Source organism: Lipophrys pholis, assembly GCF_963383615.2.
Source record: "Lipophrys pholis genome assembly, chromosome: 1".
NCBI classification, from domain to species: domain Eukaryota; kingdom Metazoa; phylum Chordata; class Actinopteri; order Blenniiformes; family Blenniidae; genus Lipophrys; species Lipophrys pholis.
The window spans coordinates 25165246-25182479 of NC_137635.1; the positions used below are offsets into that span (position 1 = coordinate 25165246).

Sequence of the window (17234 nt, forward strand, 5' to 3'; positions counted from 1 at the left end):
AGGATCGTCTTTGCTTTCTTACCTTATGTGAAATATAAACCAGGTCGTTGTCGCCCACCTCCAGGTGTTTCAGACTCCTCAGATCCTGGAAGGTGTAGTCCAATAAGATCACCATCTTGTTCTCACTCAGGTCCAGACTGCTCAGGTTGCCCAGCTTTGCGAAAGCCCCCATGGGCACTAGCTTCAGCTGGTTCCCCCGTAACTTCAGCACTTTCAGACTCTGCAGGGTGGAGAAGGCATTGGGCTCTAAAGTGGCGATGAGGTTCTCGCTGAGGTCCACTTCCTCCAGGCGTGGGTACGGCGTCAGGTCACCGGCCTGCACCCAGCGCAGCCGGTTCTTGCTGAGATCCAGGAGCCGGGTCTCAGTGGGGATTCCCTCTGGGATGTTGGTGAGTCGCCGCCGCTGGCATGATACCGACCGCAACTGGGCCGAGCACTCGCAGCGTGGCGGGCAGGCCTGGCTGCTTCCTGGCAGCGTCAAGGTCACCATGGAAACCAAGCACGCAGCCAGGACCCATCGCCACACCATCGGCCATGGTACTAAGGCACGCCCACCAGGGCCAGGAGAGCCGGTCATGGCCCCGGTCCTCTGACAGACAGGGTCAGTGCACCACACACCTGAGGTCCAACACAGGGGAAGCAAGAGAGAAGAGGAGTCAATGTCAGGGATCAGTTAGGACACACTGCCTCAAGCCCCCCGCCCACCTTCTCTTTGTTCGTCCCAGACTTGTTTTCTTTTTAAATATTTAATATTTAACACGGAATATTTTACCTCTTCACAGTCTTGTATTTCCTACCATTGTATGTTTTTTTTTACTGCTGTCACTGAGGTTGCTGTCACAATATTCCACTGCTGCAAACACTGTGTTTTAACATTGCTCTGAGTGACAATAAAGGACCATTCTATTCTATTCTATTCTATTCTATTCTATTCTATTCTATTCTATTGTGGGACACGTTGCTGTTGTGAGCCTGAACTAGATGGAGCACAAGGGAGGCATTCTTAGTGATACTTTGGACACACACACACACACACACACACACACACACACACACGCACACACACACACACACACACACACACACACAGACAGACAGACAGACAGACAGACAGACAGACAGACAGACAGACAGACACACACACACACACAGATCTGGAACATGACTAAGCCCAGTGAAATATAACAAATGGCTCTGAATGTAATACTAAAGAGTGTTTCAAGACACCTTTTAGACTTTTAATGTTTAAAGTTTGTAAAACACAAATTATTATTATTGCAAGAATTATTATTCATGATCAAGGAGAATTTAGTACCACTGCAACACAGAGAAAATGTCAAACAGTAACAAAAACTACAGTATAGACAAGTGCAGGAGGGAAAAACTATTAGAAATGCATTTTAGTAATAATTTCTCCATGTATAGTTTAATCAGGCATGTTTGTGTAAATATTCATAAAACTTGGTTCTCAATGCTGCTCCCTGGAGGTTCCTGGATTCATTGCAGAACACTCGGTTCTCAGTGCTCAGCTCTCAGGCTTCTCCCATGAGGAAGCAGCTCCCAGGTTCAGTAGGGAGGCTGAATCAGGGTACATCCTAATAGTCCCTCCTATCTCCTAATAGTCCCTCCTATCTCCTAATAGTCCCTCCTATCTCCTAATTGTCCCTCCTATCTCCTTCTCTGTCCACTTCTCCTTCACCCCGGAAGTGTTTAGTGTGGCGGCCATGATAAGGACCGTCTGAATTCTCAATAAGCATAGGAAAGGAGGCTTGTTGCTTCCTTTAGAACCTCCTTTAGCTTAGGAACCACTGATGCTCCCTTTAGAACCCCCTTTAGCCTAGGAACCACTGATGCTTCCTTTAGAACCTCCTTTAGCCTAGGAACCACTGATGCTTCCTTTAGAACCTCCTTTAGCCTAGGAACTACTGATGCTTCCTTTAGAACCTCCTTTAACCTAGGAACCACTGATGCTTCCTTTAGAACCTCCTTTAGACTCGGAACCACTGATGGTTCCTTTACCAAAGGAGACCAGCTCATGTTCCCCCACAATTCCTTGCGGCGAGAACATTCAAAGGAACCCTCTCATCGGAGCGTTCAGGGAAACTCAGGATGACTGAAAAAGGAGCAGATCATGTAAGTTACTAAAGTAATAATCTGCCTAGAACCACTTGAAATCATCTAGAACCCAGATGAACTTTTTGCAGTTCATTTTTCAGAAACTTGTAGTTCTTTCCCCACCATGGCAGACGTCACTAACTAGAACCGCCGTCGCTTTATTATGACGTCACTAAGTGAAAGTCTGACTGCCTCACCACCGTGATCACCTTTACTAACTCATTTAGGAAGCCTCCTAACACCTTTCCTAACTCCTTTAGGAAGCCTCCTAACACCTTTCCTTAACTCCTTTAGGAAGCCTCCTAACACCTTTCACTAACTCCTTTAGGAAGCCTCCTAACACCTTTCCTTAATCCTATAGGAAGCCTCCTAACACCTTTCACTAACTCCTTTAGGAAGCATCCTAACACCTTTCACAAACTCCTTTAGGAAGCCTCCTAACACCTTTCCTTAGCTCCTTTAGGAAGTCTCCTAACACCTTTCACTAACTCCTTTAGGAAGCCTCCTAACACCTTTCCTTAGCTCCTTTAGGAAGTCTCCTAACACCTTTCACTAACTCCTTTAGGAAGCCTCCTAACACCTTTCCTTAGCTCCTTTAGGAAGCCTCCTAACACCTTTCACTAACTCCTTTAGGAAGCATCCTAACACCTTTCACTAACTCCTTTAGGAAGCATCCTAACAACTTTCACTAACTCCTTTAGGAAGCATCCTAACACCTTTCACTAACTCCTTTAGGAAGCATCCTAACACCTTTCCTTAACTACTTTAGGAAGCTTCCTAACACCTTTCACTAACTCCTTTAGGAAGCTTCCTAACACCTTTCACTAACTCCATTAGGAAGCCTCCTAACACCTTTCACTAACTCCTTTAGGAAGCCTCCTAACACATTTCCTTAGCTCCTTTAGGAAGCCTCCTAACACATTTCCTTAACCGTCTGACGTCATCCACATCTACAGCTGCCCTCTCTACAACACCTGATGTCTGTGCAGGGCCTGAAGCATCACCTCTGACGGTTCACACCTGGACACAACTTACGGTCAGTTTTCCTCAGGGAAGAAGTACCACCAGAATCACTCACACTTTTTAACCGAGTGCAATACGAATACTGATAAATCAACACCTTTAAACATCATGTGTAAGGACATATGTTCATTATATGTGTACTCTCAGTGTTTCAGTTTTTATTGGCTCATATGTGTTTATAGATTTTATCTTTTGTTGAACTGTGCACAATGAGAGTTGTCTTTTAATGTCCTGTACCTGTACTTGGTACTTTGTGAATATGGCGTGTTAAACTGTGTTAAATATCAACGCAGCATGACAACAGCTTGCTACATGCATTTAGTTCAGTCGCCAGTAGTCTGGCAGCACTGACTCCTGCAGGCCTGTTAGATTCAGTGTGTACAGCATATAGCATCTGTGTGTTGGTGCACATCTGCCAGCTCTGCAGCTGCGTGATGGATGCACCCCCCCCCCCCTTCCGGGAGTCATCCCACGGGTCAGTGGCTGAGTTGCAGCATGAATCAGTGAGTCGACATCGTGGAGGCAGACAAGGTCCTCGCTGCTTGGCTCAAGGACAGGCGGAGATCCTTAAACTCCCAGACACACACTCCATCAAGCACGCAGACCCAGAGGAGGCTGCACATCATCTGGTGAGCAAGCAGATAAACACACACCCTCACATCCAACCAGATACTGAGGAGGCTTGCTTCTGAGTCAGACAGCCTCCGTATTCTTCTGAAAGATTCCAGAGCACAGGCTCCATCTTGGATTGTTGTCCTGCATCTTGCACTGTGAGTCCCCACATCTGCACTACAGGCTGTTAATTATCCTCAGCCAGATGTTGGGGCAGCAGCAGGAGCAGAACCAGCCACAGGGCCAGCTGTCCAGGAAGTTCAAACACCAAGAATGGAGAGAACATCAGCCCCAAAGATATATATAACTGTCTTTGATAGCTGACCAAATGAACAGAAGTTATGTGGAACAACGCCTCCATCAAGTCACACACATCAAACTGCAAACAGCGGTGGTTAACCTGCGGGCAGGTGAGTCTCAGTCATCAAGAAAAGATTCCTTCTGAATATCTGCAGGGAAAACTCAGTAGTGGTCATTGTCTGGAGTGTGCCTGGCTGTATATATAGGTCATACATGTTTGCTTTACAGAAGCTTTATATTTGGTCAGTAGAGCGTGGATCTACTCAACTCAACATCACCCCTCTCTCTCTTTCTCTCTCTCTCTCTCTCTCTCTCTCTCTCTCTCTCTCTCTCTCTCTCTCTCTCTCTCTCTCTCTCTCTCTCTCTCTCTCTCTCTCTCTCTCTCTCTCTCTCTCTCTCTCTCTCTCTCTCTCTCTCTCTCTCTCTCTCTCGCTCTCTGTCCGATATAGAGACCGATATAGTGGAGCTAGCAGATTTATGTTGCTCCACAGGAGATCAAGGCCATTTTCAGGCCTTCAAAGCCAAAAAGAAAGCTTTAGCGGATCTGCTGGGGATTAGAGCACAGGGGGCGCTGTTCCATCACGGTTCCAAAGTATGGCTGAAATGGATGCTCCATCAAAGTTCTTCTTTTCCCTGGGACCTGACTGATCCACTGCCTGAGATCAGCTGATGGGAGGGACCTGAGATCAGCTGATGGGAAGGACCTGAGATCAGCTGATGGGAGGGACCGGACTGATCCACCGCCTGACATCATCTGATGGGAGGGACCGGACCGATCCACTGCCTGAGATCAGCTGATGGGAGGGACCGGACTGATCCACTGCCTGACATCATCTGATGGGAGGGACCGGACTGATCCACTGCCTGAGATCAGCTGATGGGAGGGACCCGAGATCAGCTGATGGGAGAGACCTGACAAATCCAGCTGACGTCAGGAGGATGGACTTCTACTCAGAGCTGTATGGCAGTGAGCATGAAGAGGATCTGGTGACGACCGAGTACTTCCTCAACAACCTGCCACAAGTGTCAGCACAAGACAACACTGACCTAGAGCGTCCACTGACACCACTAGGACTGCAGGTAGCGCTCAACAGCATGGAGAACGGCAAGGCTCCATGCCTCGATGGTCTCCCTGTGGACTTTTATAAAGTCCACGCTCTGGGAGGATCTCCTGGAAGTCCTCAGAGACAGTTGGTCTGGGGGTAAGTTACTTCTTCGCTGTCGGAGAGCAGTCCTCACCCTCGTACCAAAGAAACCGGACCTCTGTGAAATTAAGAAGTGGAGGCCTGTGAGCCTGTTGGGTGCTGATTATGAACTCTTGTCTAAAGTGCTGTTGAATCGGCTGAAGAAGGTGATGGAACAGGTTGTTCATAATGATCAGTCATATTGTATCCCTGGCAGATCAATAAGGGATAATATATCTAGTTTATTGGGTTTAAAATTTGGTCTGAATTCCGTGGGCTAAGAAAAGGCTTTTGACAGGGTGGAGCACCAGGACCTTTGGGAGGCTCTTAAGGCTTTTGACAGGATGGAGCACCAGGACATTTGGGAAGCTCTTAAGACTTGTGACAGGATGGAGCACCAGGACCTTTGGGAGGTTCTTAAGGCTTGTGACAGGGTGGAACACCAGGACCTTTGGGAGGTTCTTAAGGCTTGTGACAGGGTGGAACACCAGGACCTTTGGGAGGCTCTTAAGGCTTTTGACAGGGTGGAACACCAGGACCTTTGGGAAGCTCTTAAGGCTTGTGACAGGATGGAGCACCAGGACCTTTGGGAGGCTCTTAAGGCTTTTGACAGGGTGGAGCACCAGGACATTTGGGAAGCTCTTAAGGCTTGTGACAGGATGGAGCACCAGGACCTTTGGGAGGTTCTTAAGGCTTGTGACAGGGTGGAGCACCAGGACCTTTGGGAAGTTCTTAAGGCTTTTGACAGGGTGGAACACCAGGACCTTTGGTAGGCTCTGAAGGCTTTTGACAGGGTGGAGAACCAGGACATTTGGGAAGCTCTTAAGGCTTGTGACAGGGTGGAGCACCAGGACCTTTGGGAGGTTCTTAAGGCTTGTGACAGGGTGGAGCACCAGGACCTTTGGGAGGTTCTTAAGGCTTTTGACAGGGTGGAACACCAGGACCTTTGGTAGGCTCTTAAGGCTTTTGACAGGGTGGAGCACCAGGACCTTTGGGAGACTCTTAGGCTTTGACAGGGTGGAGCACCAGGACCTTTGGGAGACTCTTAAGGCTTTGACAGGGTGGAGCACTAGGACCTTTGGGAGGCTCTTAAGGCTTTTGACAGGGTGGAGCACCAGGACCTTTGGGAGGCTCTTAAGGCTTTTGACAGGGTGGAGCACCAGGACCTTTGGTAGGCTCTTAAGGCTTTTGGTCTCTCCCCCAGTTTCATAGCCATGATTAAGACTCTCTACTGTGACATTGAAAGTATATTGAAGGTCCGTGGTGGTTAATCTGCTCCTTTCTCTGTGGAGAGGGGCATCAGGCAGGGGTCTGCAATGTCTGGTCGCTATATTCTTTGGCTATTGAACCAATGTTGATCAAAATCAGAATGGAATTGAAAGGTGTAAAATTGAGGGAGGACTCTTTACCTTTACATCTTTCTGCATATGAGGATGACATAATGATTGTTACAGTGGATAATGAGGACATTCAAAGACTGTTAAACATCATGTTTTAATATGGGAAGATCTTCTCCTCTGGTAAACTGGAATAAGAGCACAGCTCTGCTAGTTGGGGAAGAGATGAGCCAAGGTTACCAGATGGAATCAGTTGGGGGAAAATGGGATTAAATATCTTGGAGTACATCTTGGTAACCAAAGAGAGGTTCTGAAGGATTGGGAGGGAGCTGCAGAGAAGATGGAAGGACAGAACACTGTTTTCCTTTGATTTTTCCAACCTCAATATGACTGTTTGTCACCTATTTATGCAAAAGTGGTAAAAGTGTGGAGGCTGATGGAGGTGGTCAGGCCGGACTCCACTACATCCCTGCCCTGGCTGCTGAGAGAACCCATACTCCAAGGCCCACGACTAGGAACCCCATGGGAAGATATTTGATGCCTTTGATGTCTTCAACCTTCTTCCAAAAAGGAGTTACAAATGTTCACCACCTGCTGGAGCTGGCTGGAGGTCACCTGGACAATGCTGACGCTCTGGCAGAGAGACTGGGGTCACCTTGACAATGCTGACGCTCTGGCAGAGAGACTGGGGGTCACCTGGACAATGCTGACGCTCTGGCAGAGAGACTGGAGGTTCGATCTGTCTGAGCTGTCAGGACTATATTGGACAAAATGAGGAAAGCGTTTCCAAAGGAGGACAGTGCGCTCCTGCAGCTCTGGATCAATGCACTAATGACACCTGATGTTTCTGACTCTTCCTCCAGGCTGATGATCAGACCAAACCTTCCAGGATGTGATAGGACGGTCCTCTAATCGGTGGTAATGTGTGGACGTCCCTGGGCTCTGAGAGCGGGAAAGGTCTTTACCAGAGCTGTGTACAGGCCTTAAATAAAGAGAAACTAAAAGAAAGACAGAGCAGACACACCGTGGAGGGCAGTTCCAAAAGTGAAACCGGAGGTAAAACCAACCTGGAGTGTATTATATAAACCACCACTGACAAACAATATTGCAGATTTGCACTGGCGTGTTTGACATGGAATTTTAGCTGTGAATGTCTTTGTGTCACTGAGTAACCCCACTGTTTCAAATAGTTGTCCTTTCTGCTCCATTAGAGGAACTGTTTATCATCGCTTTGCCCATTGTTCCTGATTGACGCCACTGTTCAAAGCACTCAGCACTTCAGTGAGCCTTTTTAAAGAAGATTTTACACAACAAATGTTTATTTTTGTTTTGTCTTATCAGAAGAAAAAGAAGAAAAAGGGGAGGCTGCTGAACTTTATCTACCTGAGTAGAAAGAGTAACGGGGAACAAAGTTGTGACGCCTTAGTGCTGTTTAAGAGTCGTGTGAGAGCTCAGATTCTTATCCACCAAAGGTATTTTAGAATGGAGGACATGACTGCTAACCCTATAAATATTTGGGACTACAACAATGCACTTTTTTCTTTCAGAGAGTCAGAAATCATATTTCTGGATGTGCTGCTATAAATCTCTGGTTTGATTAACTCTGATTTTATGTTGCTTCTCTTGAAGATAATGAATTATTGTTTAGAATCCATGTTTGCGTAAAATAAAAGTTTGTTGCATCTCTCTGTCTCTCTCTCTCTCTCTCTCTCTCTGCATGATAGGAGTGTGAGGCATTTGTTTTTATTACTTTTTTGTTTAAGTTGTAAATGTTCACAACCACTGGAGTTGCTTTATTTCTATCTTCCTCTGGGAGTCAGGCCAGACGTGTGAACCCTGTTTGTCAGTGCCTTGCCTTGGAATGTGGGGGAGAAGGTGGAGAAGGTGGAGCAGGTTGGACTGTGGAGGAGAAGGTGGAGCTGGCTGGCCGGTGGAGGAGAAGGTGGAGGAGGTTGGACTGCCGAGGAGAAGCTGGAGCAGGTTGGACTGTGGAGGAGAAGGTGGAGCAGGTGGACGGTGGAGGGCAAAGGTGGAGCAGGTTGAGCAGGCTGGAGTGCGGAGGAGAAGCTGGAGCAGGTGGAGCTCCCCTGAACCCTGACCAAACGAAAACGTGGATCTCGGCTCTTCTCAGATTATCTGCAAACTTTCCAGCGGGCGGAGCGAGAGGATGTAACGTTCACAAGAACAACGCCGCTTTTAAATTATTCAGCCAGAAGATGGTGGGACGGGGATTTGATCAGGAGCAGTTTAAGGTCTAAGTCCCTGACAACAGTATATCAAGGTCCGCATAGGAAGACAATCTCATTGTTTTTACCAAGAGCCAGGGAGACGTCGATCTTTTAAATATCATAATTACAGATTTTATTGGCATTTATTTGGCATCAGCAAGTTTAAACTGAAAACTCCCACATTTTATTGTTGCACACAAACTGGTGAGCAAACTGGACAAGTTCTTTTATTTAAGACCAACTGACAGTTTCTACTTTTCACTGCAAAGTAGCTTAAATCCCATATTAAATGTGCTCAGTCACTTCATCCTAAACACTGATCAGGTGGAGGATGTTTCCGCAGCTTTCTGAGTCAGCTGAACGCAGCTGAACTCACCGGTTCTCTCTGAAGATATCTGAAAACTGGAGTTTGCATGCAAACACTTTCTTCACGCTCATTACTAATTTCCTAATTTGGCAGCAGTCAGGAAAGCGACATGCCTTTTAATCTCACTGGAGACACGTCTTTGGATCCAGCACCACTCTGGGAAGTCTGATGAGCCATGGATTAATCGTGAAGTCGTTGCTCAAAGGCATCCAAACAACAGTAATCATATTTCTAATGCTTTCAAACCACGAGCTGTAGATATTTGTGGAAAACCGCTGAAAATATCAGTCGCATTAAAAATAGGACTTTAAACACAGTTCAGTGTTTAAATAAATGAACCTGTGTGTGTTCAGTTTAAAAAACCTCCACAGAACAGGCCCGTTTCCAAAGCCTGGTTCTGAAAGGGTTAAAGAGCTCTGATGACTCTTCACTTAAATGTCAGACTTTTAAAAAAACATACATTGTTTGAATATAGGAGATTAAACCGTGATATTTGTTTCAAAGTCACATTACAATTTGTCTTATATTCTAAATATATATTACATTTACTCAACTTCTGAGTGACAATAAGCAAAAGGTTTTATTAACTTGAGCGAAAAACTTTTTATCTCCTTCCCATGTTATTTTTATTTTTCCTCTATTGCCACTCTGGCTCCTTGTTCGCTGTAGATTTCAGAAAGCCGGTTGAGCCTCTCTTCCGCCTCATAGGTAGTGATAACTCCACCCCCAGCTGATGACGTGTCAGACCCCGCACTGGCCCCACTCTGGCCCCGCTCTGGCTCAGCTCTGGCCCCGCTCCGGCTCCGCTCCGGCCCCGCTCCGGCTCCGCTCCGGCTCCGCTCCGGCCCCGCTCCGGCCCCGCTCTGGCTCAGCTCTGGCTCTGCTCTGGCCCCGCACTGGCCCCGCTCCGGCCCCACACTGGCCCCGCACTGGCACCGCTCCGGCCCCGCTCTGGTCCAGCAACGATGTGGGGCCAGCTTTGCACCAGTTTAGCCCCTGTGTGGTCGGGGCTTTGGTGGTGGAAAGACAAAGAACTGGTGCTAAATCTGGCCCTGGACCAGAACTAGAACCTGGTTCTTTCTGGAGGAAAAGACTTGGAGTCTAGCTGGCTGTGAAGCCCAGTTTAGGACAGGAGTCACACTGGGTGGAACAGTACAATCACCTTCACCAATGGGGCATATTTAACATTCCACAGTTTATGTGGCTACACCGCCAGCTATCTACCCCAAACCATTCTTGTGCTGGGTTCAGTAGTGAACTCCCCAGCACCATGGAGGACCTGGTGCAGACTGTTCAGTTTCTCTAGATCTTGTTTGGCATCTAGGTTTCTTGAAGTCACAAAACTTTGTCAAGCAGTGTGTCCACCATCAAATGTCTTGATCTATCAGTGTGTCCACTACCAAATGTCTTGATCTATCAGTATGTTCACCACCAAATGTCTTGATCTATCAGCGTGTCCACCACCAAATGTCTTAATATGTCAGCAGCAGTGTGACCTACTCGTGGGTCGTATGAGACAATTCAGATTATTGACCCTCATGATTCCCTACTGGGCAGCAGGCTGTCACCTCCTCCTCAGATGCAGCGAGGCCCCAGCATCTTCTATTCAATTAATAACTAAAGGACCGGTGACCGGAAGTGACGGCGTTGGCCCACCAGGGTTTGTCCCGGTATGCCAGCCGGCCGGGACACCACTGGACAGGTCATATTTCCAATGAACTTCAGTATCGTAGGTGTTTACCACGGATAAAGAAGGAAAAGCCTGTTGCTGTCGTAACATAAACATTTTAATCAGAGATGAGATGCGCTGCTGCTGTGGCTTTTTTTTTGCCATCATTTTCAAATTTCAAAATCATGTATTCTGACAGATATGCTAAAAACAACGCTAGACGACATAGCTCCTCAAAAAATGAAAATGAAAAAACAGGAAAAGTCCTCCCCATGGTTTAACTCATCAACCCACCAGCTTAAACAACGCTCCCGTAGATTAGAAAGAACTTGGCGTTCAACAAAAACAGACCTAGATTATATAGCCTGGAAGGATAGCTTCAAAACTTATAAGAAAACTCTGAGTAGAAGTAGAACTAATTACTACTCATCCTTAATAGAGGAAAACAAAAACAACCCTCGGTTTCTTTTCAGTACTGTAGCCAAACTGACCAAGAACCAAAATAGCATGGAGCCCACCATTCCTATCAATATATGTAGTGAGGACTTCATGAAGTTCTTTCAAAATAAAATGACAAGGCTTAGGGATAACATCCATCAAACCCTACCGTCCGTTAGCCCCATAACAGAGGAACTGGTTAAACCTAACAGTCATCTGGAATGCTTTCAGCAAATACAACTAGTCCAACTAAACTCCCTTATTTCTTCTGCTAAACCAACTACTAGCCTGTTGGACCCAATTCCTACTAGAATTCTGAAAGAGGCACTGCCACTAATCAATAATTCTATACTCACAATTATTAACCAGTCTCTAACAATAGGCTATGTGCCACAATCCTTTAAACTAGCAGTTATTAAACCTCTCATTAAGAAGCCAAACTTAGACACAAGCCTTCTCTCAAACTACAGGCCGATCTCCAACCTTCCTTTCCTGTCAAAGGTTCTGGAGAAAGTAGTGGCTAAACAACTCCAGGATTATCTGCAGGAGAATAATCTGTTAGAGGACCTTCAGTCCGGCTTCAGAATGAACCACAGTACAGAGACTGCACTGCTAAAAGTTACTAATGACCTTCTAATGGCCTCAGATAGAGCTCTTCTATCTGCTTTACTTCTTCTGGACCTTAGTGCCGCATTTGATACTGTCCATCATAATATACTCTTAAGGAGATTAGAAGATGCCGTCGGCATTAAAAACTTCGCCTTAAACTGGTTTAAATCATATTTATCTGACCGGTTTCAATTTGTTCATGTAAATAACAAATCTTCAATGCATGAACGGGTCCTGTGTGGAGTACCACAAGGCTCCGTCCTCGGACCCATATTGTTTAATCTCTATATGTTACCACTCGGAAATATTATTAGGAAACACAACATTAACTTTCATTGTTATGCAGATGATACTCAGCTATATTTATCAGTTAAAGCCAATCAGGCCGACCAACTTGTTAAACTAGAGTCCTGCCTCAGGGACGTTAAGTCCTGGATGTCTATCAACTTCTTAATGCTCAACACATCCAAGACTGAGGTTCTAATCCTAGGTCCTAAAAAGCTCAGGGATTACTTTTCAGATAGTCTGATTACCTTAGATAATATTACCTTAACCTCTAACAGTGATACTAGGAACCTGGGTGTTATTTTTGATCAGGATCTGTCCTTTATGTCCCATGTTAAACATGTCTCCAGGACAGCCTTCTTCCATCTAAGGAATATTGCAAAAATGAGAAACTTCTTGTCCTTCAAAGATGCAGAAAAAATGCTTCCTGCCTTTGTGACTTCAAGATGAGATGATTGTAACTCCCTAATGTCAGGCTGTCCAAACTCCTCTGTTAGGATCTTCCAGCTAGTGCAGAACGCTGCTGCAGGTTTACTAACCAGAACTGGAAGAAGAGAGCACATCTCCCCGGTCTTAGCATCCTTACACTGGCTTCACATCAAATCTAGAATAGAATTCAACATCCTTCTGATCACATATAAAACTCTTCATCAGAAGGCTCCGTCCTATATGGAGAAACTTCTAGAAGTGTCTCACCCTCCACGAGCCCTTGGCTCTGAGGATGCAGGACTGTTGGTAATCCCTAAAGTCCTTCAAAGTAAAAGAGGAGGCAGGAGTTTCAGCCATATGGCTCCTTTACTCTGGAATCAACTAGCAACCTCGGTCCGAAGGGCCCACACCATTAGTTTATTTAAGAGGAGACTAAAAAGCTTCCTCTTTGATAGAGCTTCTCATTAGGAATAAAATAGGAGCACTAAGTTGAGCTGCTCTAGGCCTAGACTGCTGAGGGGATTTCCTCTCTCCCGTTAAAGGGAGGAACTCTACATTTGGAGCTTCTGTTTCTTGTCTTTCTTTCTTTCTCTCTGTGTAACAACATTACTGGAGCCACCAGATACTGCCGCCGTCTGTTTTTCTCCCTGACAGGAGGAGAGCAGGATCCAGGGGATCAGACCCAAGACTCCCAGAGTGGAGTTACCACGGTCCTACTACCCGACCCCACCACAGCACCGGGACCCACCGCAACGGTACGGCCCTTAAACTCCAGACTGAGATTGGTTCATCATCAGACCAACGCTCATCATAGACTTTTCTTAGTATTTGTACTTATCTGGCCTGTCTGCCACTCTCTCTCTCCCTCTTCTATTCCTCTCTCTCCCTGTCCTATCCCATGTACTTCTCCCCCCAACCGGTCAAGGCGGATGGCTGCCCTTCCAGAGTCTAGGGTCCGCCCCACGCTTTCTTCCTGAAGAGGGACTTCTTATGAACTGTTCTTCCTGCGAGGGAGTTTTTCCTGGTTTCCACTGTTGCTTGTTCCATCTGCTGCTCTGGAAGGTTTAGTTGGGTTCTGTTGTTCTCGATCATTGTAAGAGGCTCTGAGATGTTTGTTGATGGGATTTAGAGCTTTACAAATAAAACTGAATTGAATTGAATTGAATGTACCTGTTCTGTATTATCTACTGTTGTTGTTTTCTTACTTTGTTATGTACCTGTTTGTTTCATAAGAGATTTATGTTTGTGTCGGAAAAATGCTGCTCAGGTTAATTTGATTTCACAATGGTTGCTTTGTAAGTGTTTGGATCAGTGAGGTAACTGTAAGTGGTATATGTTCTAATATCATCCACAGACACCAGGGTGGGAACGGCAGCCATGCCAGTCACTAATAAAGCAGCAACAGGAAGAGATTCCAAGTCTTCCTGTAGTTGAGCAAAAACTGTTCTGATACTGGAAGGCTCTCAATCTCATAATATTGTCTGCCTTCGCTGCCAAACAGGACAAGGGGAAAAAATGTGAAAATAAAATAGACCTACTCCATTTGCTGGATGTGTAGCACAAAACATTGAATCAAAAACTGAATCTGAATGGAGAGAAGTGAAACTGAAAAGTGAGACTGCTGTCACAAGATTGATTCCATACTGCTCCTATTTTGACTGTATTTTTGTGGTGGATTACAGTGCCCCTACAGGCCAGAGAGAGAAATACTGCAGCCCTTCAGTGTTCTCACGCACATTTCTTGATGCAGTTTGATAAGTAGGGACGTCCCGATCACACTTTTTTGCCCCCGATACGATCCAATTTTTCAGAATTGAGTATCGGCCGATACCGATACTTTCCCGATCCGATACTTACATTGCTATAGCAAATATTCTCAATCGTCTATTTTTGGAGCATCTAAGATGTCTGAAGCTAAAAGCACTATTGGTAGAAGCTTTGTTTACCTAGAAATGATTGTAAAACTCACTTATTGAATCAAAATTCTTCTCAGAATGACTTAAACATAAATACTCTTAGGCTCCAATGTAACTTCTTTGTGTATTAAATTTCCGTTTACCTTAAAGCAGTATGAGAGGTTTGACCTGAATGTCACAAAACATTTACATTTCAATGTGAATTATAAACACTTCATTCCACTTCAAAGTGGTAAAACCTGTTTGACAAAAGTACTCTGAACATAGTACTCTCAAAAACTTATTCAGAATATCTCAGTCTCCCTTCAAACTAGAGGAACCTTCTGGGTTATTGTTTTAACCATATCGCTCCCCTGTGAGGAGTCAACCTTTATTTTAAAATCCTTTATTTTAAAATCCTTTATTTTAAAGCTTTTTTTTATTTAAGGCATTTGCTTCTGCAGCTCCACCCGAGCTTGTAGTCCCTGATTGTTGTGGTTATTAGGTGACGTTGCGGACCAAGTTTTTTTTTTTTTTTAGATCGGCGGGGTGATCGGCTGGATTTGCCGATTCCCGATCACTCACAAATCACCAATATCGGTGCCGATCCGATATCTACCGATCTGATCGGGACATCCCTATTGATAAGTTAGCAAAAATCTTTGAAATCTTTTACCTCATGAAAGAATGCGATCAGGCACTGAAAAAAACTCTGAAAACCAAAGCCTCCCACGATAGAGGCCTATTTTCCATGAAGCAAAACAGAGTGGTTAGGTCACTGAGGAAAGCTAAGGCTAATGGTAAAGCTAAATATGGGATCAACTAAAAAAAAATTATAGGACACTGCTCTAAAAAAAATTGAAAACCTGGAAATAAAATTAAATAAAAACCTTATAAGTGACCCCCCTACCTCAGTTGAAGCGTTGAATGCCTATTTTGTTGACTCTGTAGCCAACATAGCAAAATGTTTTACTCCAGCAGCCATCAATAACCAAGCAGTGGACACCAAATCACCAGTTCTCAATTTATCACCCATCTCTGAAGCAGACGTAACACGTATCATAAAGTCACTCAGACCATCAAGAGGCAAAGATATATATAATATAAATTCAATCATGTTGAAGGACATTTCCACATCCATCACCAAACTCATTACCAAATCTTTCTCTGAAAGTTTTTTCCCAGCCTTGAGGAAATCCTCTGTCGTCATCCCAATTTTCAAAAGCGGTGACCCCCAATCCATGGACAACTACAGACCAATCAGTATACTTCCCTTAGTCTCCAAAATTACAGAAAAATTAGTCGCAGAGCAAATAACTTCCCACATAAACCCCTCACCTCACAGCCTCCATCCAATGCAGTTTGGTTTCAGGGCCAATCACTCTACTGAAACAGCAACCTGTTATTTCAGTGAGAACATCAGAGCACTGCTGGACCGGGGAGGTGTGGGGGGTGCTGTTTTTCTGGATCTCAAAAAGGCATTTGTCACAGTCAATCACAAAATCCTTCAATCTAAACTTCGCTCATTCAATTTCTCACCTGAATTATTCAATTGGATTCAATCTTATCTTTCCAACCACTTACAACATGTTCGCATCCAAATTCACCAATCTCCATCTCTGTCTTTCAACAGGTCTTCCCCAGGGTTCCACACTAGCACCTCTATTATTCTCTTCATACATCTTCTGTCTGTAATAATGTCTCCATCCTCATGTACGCAGATGACACTATAATCTACACACACAGCAATACCACTTCCCTGGTAGCCGACAAACTCACACTCTCCATGGCTCACATCTCCTCCTGGTTAGAACTCATGTCTCAAACTAAACACATCCAAAACCGTTGCAATGTTTTTTTTCCAAGTCACACACCTCTCACTCAGAACCTGATATCTTCGTCTCCGGGAACCGTCAACAGATCGTCCCAGAAGACAAATACCTTGGCATAGTCATCGACTCACACCTGTCCTTCAAATCACAAATAAATAAAACCTGCAATTGAATCAAATTCAACCTCAGCAACTTCAAACACATCCACCATAAAATGTCAACCCCAGCAGTTAAAATGTTCCTGCATTCAATGATCCTGTCTCACATCACGTACTGTCTCCCCACCTGCTCACTAGCAAACATCACATCCTCGACACCACTGCACACACTACACAAATGGTCTGTTAGAATCCTGGACAAGAAACCCAATCACTCTCACTACTGCCCAGTACTACATAAACACAATCTGCTCAGCTTCCACAACCTCATCAAATTCTCCAGTCTCTGTCTGGTCTATAAAATCATCCATGGTCTCGCTTCTCTACCACTCAATCAGTTCATCAACATCCAAAACAGCAGCCACTCCAGAACCGGTGGAGCACTTGCGAGGGGACAGCATCATCCCCTTCACAAAAAGCACATTTGGCCAAAAAGCATTTTCTGTCCACGCAGCCACCGATTGGAACCAACTCCCCACCACCATCCCTAATGCTCCCCCATATCACAAATACAAATTACAGTTAAAACTATGGCTCCTTGACAATCAGACGTGTCAGCATTAACCCAACCCCTCACCGACCCCTGCTGGCCTCTAGACCGGTGTGTGTCTATAAGTGTTCTGTGTATATGTCTCCATATGTCTGTATACATGATGTATGTGATATGTGTGTGTCTGTGTACTTGTAAATAGTGTAAATATTGATATTTGTTTATTCTATGCTGCTGCTTTAATGTTTTTATATTTTTTAGGA

The 17234-nt window shown here is 45.1% G+C and overlaps 1 protein-coding gene across 1 annotated transcript in view; it reads right to left on the reverse strand.

Annotated features, from left to right (window-relative positions):
• lingo3b (leucine rich repeat and Ig domain containing 3b) overlaps positions 1-17234 on the reverse strand; it is a gene marked incomplete at its 3' end in the record, with an annotated part of 83393 nt that overhangs the window by 4785 nt on the left and 61374 nt on the right. The window contains exon 2 of the mRNA XM_080461296.1: positions 23-618. Within this exon, the coding sequence (XP_080317422.1) occupies positions 23-577 (555 nt within the window). The 5' untranslated portion in view covers positions 578-618. The remainder of the gene's footprint in view (positions 1-22; positions 619-17234) is intronic.